Source organism: Phalangium opilio, unplaced genomic scaffold, assembly GCF_054372755.1.
Source record: "Phalangium opilio isolate 3A_F unplaced genomic scaffold, DU_Popi_V2 ptg000089l_1, whole genome shotgun sequence".
Classification (NCBI taxonomy): Eukaryota; Metazoa; Arthropoda; class Arachnida; order Opiliones; family Phalangiidae; genus Phalangium; species Phalangium opilio.
Genome location: NW_028324194.1, coordinates 9,223,269 through 9,232,704, shown reverse-complemented (window position 1 = coordinate 9,232,704; position 9,436 = coordinate 9,223,269). Strand labels below are relative to the sequence as shown.

Below are 9,436 nucleotides of genomic sequence, written 5' to 3'. Positions count from 1 at the left end.
CACAATATTTTGGAAAAGGCGTAACATTATTTGGGAAGTAAATGAAGATAAACAATAGTATTTTGGAAAAGGCATAATATTATTTGGGAAGTAAATGAAGATAAACAATAATATTTTGGAAAAGGTGTAACATTATTTGGGAAGTAAATGAAGGTAAAGCACAATATTTTGGAAAAGGCATAATATTGTTTGTTAAGTAAATGAAGGTAAAGCACAATATTTTGGAAAAGGCATAATATTGTTTGTTAAGTAAATGAAGATAATTAGCAATATTTTTGAAAAGGCGGCCAATTATTGGGAAGCAAATGATGGTGAACAACAATATTTTAAAAAGGCTTCAATATGTTGGAAGGAAGTGTATATTAAAAATTATACATTATTAACTGCAAAACTGTTTATACCGATGGCTATGCAGTAAAGTGTGGCACTTAGCGTTACCCGAGAAACACCACTTGGAGGTGGCCACACGTCGTTTCTCATGAGGAGTTTTGATAAGGCAGGCCCCCTTGCCTACTGCCAAAAACTAAGAAAACGTTGCCTTATTCGTCAGTGAATTCGGCAGTGTTTTCTTCGTTTTGGCCAGCAATTAAAAATGCTGGTTCTGTCTCGGGATCGAGAGTAGCCAGCTCTTCCTCCGAGACCCCGATTTCAATTAATTCAAGGCCTTTTTTGCCCGGTCCAGGGTAGCAAGACTTTACGTCTTCCAAGAACCGAGCAAAATTGGTTCCAGGAGGAAGCCAGTTTCCATCCTGGTCCTTGAAAAATAGGCATCGGTACCAATAAGAAGCCATATAGCTACTTAATGACCTGTCTGTTCTGTGGGACTTAATGGCATCCTTCACGTGTCTATTTCGGTTCTCGATGTTGTTCGTATGGGCGCGAGAATCTTCCGAGTTGACAAACTCGTACTTATGAAGCACGGTAAGGTGCTCCCGAAAGCCCATTAACGTACAATTCATGTACATAGGGGCTCCGTCAGACACGATGATGGACCCAGGGGCTATATATTTTGCCATTTGCCTCCACAGAACAGCACGGGACTTATTTTTCACTTTCAAAAATAGACCATCCCGGCAATAAATTCCAAAGATACAAATGGTTTCCCCGGCTAACTCCGCCCCTCGGTTGTATTTGCGAGTATGAAGGTAGGTTTCGTCCACCTCCACAAACAGTCCTGGTCCTCCAATCTGAACTTTGTCGGCCCTATTAGAAATGACAATCTCCGTTACCTCACGACACATGGAAAAATAATCCACAACTGTTCGTGAGGAACATTCACTATGGGTTGTAGCGTCAGTGACGCTCATTTTACAAACCCAAAGGAAAACGAGGAAAAGATTGTCGGTAACCGACAAATTTTGATTATAGAACCATGTGTTTTTGGAGGGGACGAAAGCCTTCACACACTCGGAAACCAAATGATCGGGAACCTTTTTCTTCAATGCCCTTAAAGCCTTTCGCTTGTTGGCTCGAGATTGCCCAGTGGAACATCGGATTACGTATCCAAACCGACTTTGGTTGTTAAACACCCCCACAAGAAATCCATCGATAATTCCATCGTCGGATTTATTTCCGCAAGTACAAGCTATCTTTCTTACATTGAAAGAAGTAACGCTTGGAACCAAGTCCAATGAAATCACCAGAGTTTTAGCGTCCCTTTCAGATTTGGCCCTTAACTCTTCGTTCATACATGGAAAAAATCCACCCCAATTTTTTAACGAAATACTGTGGAAAAACTGTTCCGCAGTTTCAAAATTAGGGTTTTCAAAAGTTGGATTTTCCATTTTTGAAAATAGGCCAGCCACAAAACCAAATGCTTCCCACCAAAAATGTGTTTCTTCCCACCAGAAATGTCTCTTCCCACCAAAAATATCTCTTCCCAACAAAAATATCTCTTCCCAACAAAATAATGCCACAAAATTGAGTTTTATTAAACCTCTCGCTTAGCTCGCTCAAACGCGTCTGATGAGTAATAAAGAATTGTCTTAAAAAGTCACCTGTTACTAAAAAACGGTTCGCGCATGCGCGAACGGTTGCCATGGCAAAGAAGAAGGTTGCCACGTTACCATGACAACCATTGTGCCGGCGGTGGGTTTGGATGTTTTAAATCTAGAACAAAAATTCATTTTCTCCACGTGAAGTGAAATCCTAAGCTATCCAAACCAAAAACCTAACCGAACCTGCTTCTGCCCACAATAAAAGGTAGATCTAGAATTTTTTTTTTTCAAACCATTTATTGAAAAGGATTAACGGTTTGTAAAAATAAAAATTATCGAGTTAAAGTTGATAATTATGGCTTTCAAAAGTAATCGCGTTGCAGCGATGCGAAGGTTGCTAAATGGAAAGGATGTATCTGATTTTAGCAGCGTTCCTGAACATATTGTGTGTGCATTTTTTGACGAATGCACATATGTAAAAAGAATGCAAGTTGTAGCATTCTGCATATTGAATGGAATATCGGAATACAATTTTTGGCGAATCATTCGTTGGAAAGATTGTTCAAGGCAGGACGAACGTAAGGTTGCAGATCTTTTCATTTACATGAAAAAACCGGAAAATCAGGGTAGATTTTATTCATATGATATTCATTCAGGACTTATAAAATATTTGGATGGGGCTACTAGATATTTTGGTTCTCGAATTGAGTCATCTTAATTAATTTATTATTTACCGATTTTTACGAGATTTGGTGGAATTTCAGTAAATATATACGGCAGTAGGCAAGGGGACCTGCCTAAACAAAACTCCCCATGAGAAACGACGTGTGGCCACCTCCATGTGGTGTTTCTCGGGTAACGCTAAGTGCCACATTTTAAGCAAATTGTATATAATTTTCCAAATAAGTGACCGCCTTTCCAAAATATGTTGTTTATCATCCCAAATAATGTTACGCCTTTTCCAAAATATTGTGGTTTATCTTCATTTACTTCCCAAATAATGTTACGCCTTTTCCAAAATATTGTGGTTTATCTTCATTTATTTCCCAAATAATATTATGCCTTTTCCAAAATATTATTGTTTATCTTCATTTATTTCCCAAATAATGTTACGCCTTTTCCAAAATATTGTGGTTTATCTTCATTTATTTCCCAAATAATATTATGCCTTTTCCAAAATATTATTGTTTATCTTCATTTATTTCCCAAATAATGTTACGCCTTTTCCAAAATATTGTGGTTTATCTTCATTTACTTCCCAAATAATATTATGCCTTTTCCAAAATATTATTGTTTATCTTTATTTACTTCCGAAATAATCTACGCAATTTAGCAAAATATCGTTGTTTATTTTAAAATTGGAGCTCGCTTCAAATATTTTTCTATCCTGGTATGAGAATTCTAAATGTTTCAGTGGGTGTTCAAAATTTCATAGCTATATTTCCGCAGTATGTGCTCCTTGAATTCCGTCGCGAGTCCTTATTATTATATTTACCCCCCCCCCCCCGGGTAGTTTTTCAAGATCGAGGGCAGAATGCGTTTAGGCGCGTAGCGGTCTTAATGGCAGTAAGTACATGCAATTTTCAAATTTTCAAAAATTTTTTTAACCAACTTGCGGCGGGTTAAGAATTTTTTCACTATTTTTTCCGAACTCCCCGTGGCCTAATTAGTCAGAATCAAGTGTTGGTTGGGTTAGGTAGGTAAAGTAAAATCCTACCCCTAATGTTAAATGATCACAAAGAAATAGTTGGAGAATTTTTATAATTTTCACATGGTTTCAACGAATATTTAGCATAGTGTGTTTTTATACAGTGCATTGTATTATCCGACCATTCCAATTTCCAAATGTAAGTTACGATTTAGTGAAATAATTAGTCTTAAAAAAATTGGACGATTGAGTTTGACTATTCCAGAACTAATTTATTCCCAAATAACGTTTCTCCCCAAAAAGGGACAGATATTATACAAAAACGAGTTTTGCTTCGCAGTCCTTAAAAAACTGCATTTATACACAATCCGCGACACTTTTTCAAACCCACAAAGGGCCAGAAACTAGGAATTATTATACTGTATTTATTGCAATTTGAAATGAAGTTTAATCGATATGAGAAATTTGGTTTTAATTGCGTAGTTCAAACATTTGTTATGATTAGAAATTTTACAACAAAAACGGGTATAAATGCGGCGTTTTGGAACAAAGAGCTAAATCACGGACTATTATGACTCGAGTTCGAATTGAAGTTTAAAACTTATACAAGATGTAACAACACACATATGAACATCTTTTCTGAATGTATGATAAAGGTCAGAAATACTACACTGCTTTTAAAGCCACAAATCAGAATGCGGGACCTCATTTTAGGAGTAGTAAAGCGACATTTTACTCGAAATAAGTGTTCTTCTTATCTGTTCCACCCTGAAAAATTAAAATGCTAAAAGCTCATTTTGTATTTTTTCGCCTTAATTATTTGACAGGGTTAAGTTTTTACGGGAACAGATTCTATATAATTTCATACGTGAAAATCTAAGCTCCCTTTATCTCGAAACGCCGCATTTAAACCCGTTTTTGTTGTAAAATTTCTAATCATAACAAATGTTTGAACTACGCAATTAAAACCAAATTTCTCATATCCATTAAACTTATTTTCAAATTGCAATGCATAAAATAATTTCTAATTTCTGGCCCTTTGTGGGTTTGAAAAAGTGCCGCGGATTGTGTATAAATGCAGTTTTTTAAGGACTGCGAAGCAAAACTCGTTTTTGTATAATAATGCAATTAGGTATCTTTAGATAATGCTCCATGGTAAGGTTTACCCTAGCAGCCAATCAAAATTTTGTAACAGGCCGGCGCTACAGCTGCCGCGGCTGCGTCTCTAAATTTCTTAAGCCTTTGTTTTGCGTGGTTAATTATAATTTTAATTGAGTTTTAATTATTAATTAACGTGATTTTATCGATTAGTGTAAAGTTTGCGGATTCCGAGTATGAAGATGGGTTCATTTAAAAGACTTCCAGGAGCAAAGTAATTAATAGTTTTAGATTTAAAAGTTGTTAGGCCTACTTTTGGGCGGGATAATGAAACATTTGGGCGGTATAATGAAACATTTTGGGCTAGATTTTTCCACTTTAGCCCTTAGCACATTCAATATACGGCAGTTTTTCCAATAATTATCAATTCTCGGAGGTTAATTTAAATTATATGATAATTAATTACATCTAAGTCGCGGAAATTAATTAAAATCTATATTTTTCATGTTAGGGTTAAGTTAGGGTTAGGGTTAAGTTAGAGTAGATTGGGTTATATTTTATGGTATTTGGTGGCTAGGAAGAAGGAACTGGTCGGGTATAATTTTATGCTCATTAAAATATTGATTGAAATAAATAATTTCCGCACCTTAAATGTAATTAATTATCATATAATTAATTAATCTCCGAGAAATGATATTTATTGGAAAAACTAAGTGTATTTTGAATGTGCCAAGGGCTAAAGTGGAAAATGGTTAATAAGTAATTTTAACGCGATTTCATCTTATTAAGTAAGCTTAAATTACTCTAAATAATTTTAAGTAATCCTAAATCAATTTAAGTAAGTCTAAATCCGTTTTTCTTCGTTCATTTATTTATTTATTAGTGGTCAGTGGGTTGAAGCGGGATAGTGAAATTCCTCCACCATCAAAGGCTTAACGGAAGGAATACAACCTTACCGGGTGTGACCCAAAATCCCCCCAGACATAATCCCCCCGGACAAAATCCCCCCAAATCATAAGTAACGGACGGACAAAATCCCCCCAAAACTCCTACTAGATGGACAAAATCCCCCCAAAATTCCTACTTGATGGACAAAATCCCCCCAAAATCATATTTAATGGACAAAATCCCCCCAAAATCATATTTAATCGACAAAATCCCTCCAAATTATATTTAACGGTTAGGTTTGGTTAGGTTAGGTTAGGTTTGGTTTGGTTCCAATAATTCGTTGACACCTTTTCCAAAACATTCTCCTACTAATTAGCTGCCACCTTTTCCAAAATACTCTCCTACTAATTAGCTGCCACATTCTCCAAAATATTCTCCTTTTAATTAGCTACCATCTTTTCTAAAATATTCTCCTATTAATTAGCTGCCACCTTTTCCAAAAGATTTTCCTATTAATTAAAAATATATTTAATGCAAAACCACACAGTATGTCTGGTTATATATTTCTCAGAGGATTTTCGTTGGGGGATTTTGTCTTCTGATAAAGATTTGGGGGGATTTTGTCTTGTTATAATGATTTGGGGGGATTTTGTCTTGTTATAATGATTTGGGGGGATTTTGTCTTACATTGGGGGGATTTTGTCCTACATTGGGGGGATTTTGTCGCATTGCGTTAAATGGGGGGATTTTGGCTGGGGGGGATTTTGGCTGGGGGGGATTTTGGTATACAATCAACCTTACCACGTCAGTTGTTTCAAACTCAAGGGTCCGATGGCTATGGTGAGTGTGAAATGTTTGTTTTTTTTATTTTGTAAGGGAACTTTAAGGGTTTTGCCCGATAATTAAAATTAATTATTAAGTTTTTTGTTAATGTTCAAATTATTAATTACGTTACCAATAACGGGGTACGCGAACGACGAAATGCTACGAAGTTAATTTATAAGAATAGAGTGAAATATATTTAGGTTCGTAATACTTGCGAGCTTGAAAGAACGGGTTAATATTGATTTAAGTAATAATAATCTTCATGACAAGCTTTCATTAGCGAGTGACACACTTATGGAACATATCTTATTTACTTATGGTATGATTTTGGTATGGATTTGGTATTGATTGTGTTAGGCTTAATAAAGATTAGGGATTTCTGCGAAATGACTAAACTCGTTTCTTGACTTAGTAATGATATTTAAAGGAATAGCGACGTGATTTAAAAATGATCTCAAATCTAAAGAAAACCTTACTTTTTTGAGAGTTTAAACTCTTCTGATTCCAAAAATATGCTTGAATAATATTTAATTATGAGGGAAAACACAGAAAAAACACTTTGAAAACTTGAAATTTGGGGGACAAAGGCAAATTTGCGGAGATGATTTTTGGCGGGTTTTTCTCCTTGATACGTCACTCACGGCATCTCGTGGAAAAGCCAAGCGCGAGACTCCCGAGTCTACTAATGCGGCGCGCGCGCGAATCTGAATAAATTAGGCTTAACGCGGCGCGGCGACACTAACAGGCGCGTCACGTGAGCGACATCTAGAGTGAAAATTTCTCCTTACTACGTCATCAAACGAAAGAAAATCTCAACTAGGCCTTTTCCAAACACAAAACTTTGATTGCAATTTAATAAAATGCTACGAAACCAAATGAAAAAGTAAACATATCATAATAAACTAGATTTTTCAAGGATTTTTTTCGCATTTTAAGTTTGAGGATGACGAAAATTATGTCACTAACACTTTAATAAAGGATTTAATTGTTACAAAATAATAACGGGGTCTAACTCTGACCTACGAGAACACTCCTTTCCTCCTTGGAGGGTAAAAACAAAGAGAGTATAGGGGAGGAGTGGAAAGAGGGGAAAATCTTGTTGCTCTTTTCTACCGCGCATCTTCAATGCGCAGTACCGAGGAATTTCCGTTTGAGGCATTAAACGGTATCGTAGGTGGCGCGACTGAGCCGGAAACTCCCTCGTACTGCTAGTATAATTTAGGCGAGACATAACTATTTACGCTTGTGGAGCGGGGGAGCTTCCACTCCTCCCCTATATTCTCTTTGGTAAAAACGATACTAAAAGCAAGCATCACGTGACGGTGATGATGTCAACTAATAGGGAACACAATATTGTCGCGCCATCTAGGATGGCACTATAGTTATAGGTCAAAGGTTAACAATAATTTCAATGATTTGCTGATTTCTTGATTTGACTGCTTTGGATGGTGATTTCACTGATTTTTATAGTGATTTAACTGATTTGATTGATTTCATAGCGATTTTAGTGATTTGCTAGCTTTAGGAAGTGATTTATGTGATTTGATTGATTTGAAAACCTAGGTGTATGAGATTTGAAGGAGTGACGGCCCCCTCGAGTTAGCTTCGGTCATAGAGAATTTACGAGAGAGGAGTAGACAGTTGTGGTATTATTCAGTTCTCGTTAAATATTTTGGTGCAGGGTTCGTACGGAACCAGGATAACCCGAATAAGTCAGGGATATGGAAAATAGGGGGATAAGTCAGGGATTTAAAACATTTTCCTAAAAAGTCAGGGATTTTGTTTGGCATATCAAACCATTCTTCATGCAATGCTAAATATGAGACAGGTGTGATGAAGTTGGCTCTAATAAAACACTTTAAAATGATCAGGGATATTGCCAAAATTTGGTCAGGGATAACCTGGAAAAGTCAGGGATTTTCAATGTAAAAATTTCGTACGAACCCCGTCAGGTGCTACTTCCGGCGATACTCGGTTTCTTGGGAGACACGTGGTCTAAATATCACTCGCTTACTCCGTAGAGGATGTTAGCCAATGGGGGGGGGAACCGGAAATGAATAGTAAAAATTTGACGAGATATTCCCTTGTGCATTGGTAAAGCCTCTACTTCTCTACTGTATGTACTTACTCTATGGTCTTAGTATGGATTGAGTTTTTTTTTTACTGGCTTTTCAGTTAGTATCGTCATCTATTAATTTATTATGATAATTTTGGAACGCGCTAAATCACTTACAATTAACATAATAATAATAATGTTAAGATCTTTAAAGATTTAATTACAATATAAAATTTGAAAATTTTCAAAGCAAATATTTTACATTTTTAACGAACGCCAAAAAATCTTAATAGGGGGGCATTAGAAACGTTTCCCAAATTACAAAGGAAGAAAATGCTTTCCTGATGTGACCAGTGAGGAAAGGGAGAAGCCGCCTAATGCTAACAGAACTCGTATCTAGCGGGAAGGGGTTGAAAACGGGGGTATGAAATACTATGTTCTCTCTCTCTCTCTCCCTGGGTCATTCGGTGGATCATTGAGCATGCGCGAAGTGACATCACGAATAATTCCTACATGAGATAAAAAATTTGGATTTTGCGCAGTAGAGCTCGCGGTGGCCCGGGCGATACTACCCCCGTTGGCTGGGAAATTTACTTCCCCCACCCAAAAGAGAGACACCTCGCGCTATTCACGCGGCATCTCCCTTTCTCTCCCTGATGTGACTGACTCATACAGGGAGCTATAGAGTAGTGTCGGTAGAGGGGGGAGTAGACTTTATCCCTCCCTCTAGGCGCGCTTTTGTAAGAGGGGATACTGTACGCGACCAGTAAGGGGGGATGACACCGAGCTAAGAGATAGAATAGAGTAATGTCAGTCCTGCGTATGCAAACGTCATACCCTTCTATCTCTTAGCTAAGTGTCATCCCCCCTACCAGGCGCGTACAGTATCCCCTCTTACAAAAGCGCGCCTAGAGGGAGGGATACACAGTCTACTCCCCCCTCTACCGACACTACTCTATGGTATGACGTTTGCAAAGTAGAACT

At 37.1% G+C, this 9,436-nt stretch overlaps 1 protein-coding gene and 1 long non-coding RNA gene across 5 annotated transcripts in view; both read left to right on the top strand.

Annotated features, from left to right (window-relative positions):
• The first annotated feature begins 4,855 nt into the window (after window positions 1–4,855).
• Window positions 4,856–5,685, top strand: LOC149647442 (uncharacterized). The gene is made up of 2 exons (XR_016371952.1): window positions 4,856–4,957; window positions 5,567–5,685. It is a non-coding gene; the product is annotated as an uncharacterized LOC149647442 (long non-coding RNA).
• A 642-nt stretch (window positions 5,686–6,327) lies between these two features.
• The window catches only part of LOC149647438 (uncharacterized), a 63,805-nt gene continuing 60,696 nt past the window's right edge, over window positions 6,328–9,436 (top strand). For 3 of the 4 annotated variants that reach the window (XR_016371949.1, XR_016371950.1, XR_016371951.1), the window contains exon 1: window positions 6,328–6,411. Coding sequence is in view for 1 of the 4 variants with exons in the window: in XM_089850268.1 (XP_089706394.1) it covers window positions 6,403–6,411 (9 nt within the window). In the remaining 3 variants the exon portion in view is untranslated. The remainder of the gene's footprint in view (window positions 6,412–9,436) is intronic. The other variant, XM_089850268.1, reaches the window with a different exon arrangement.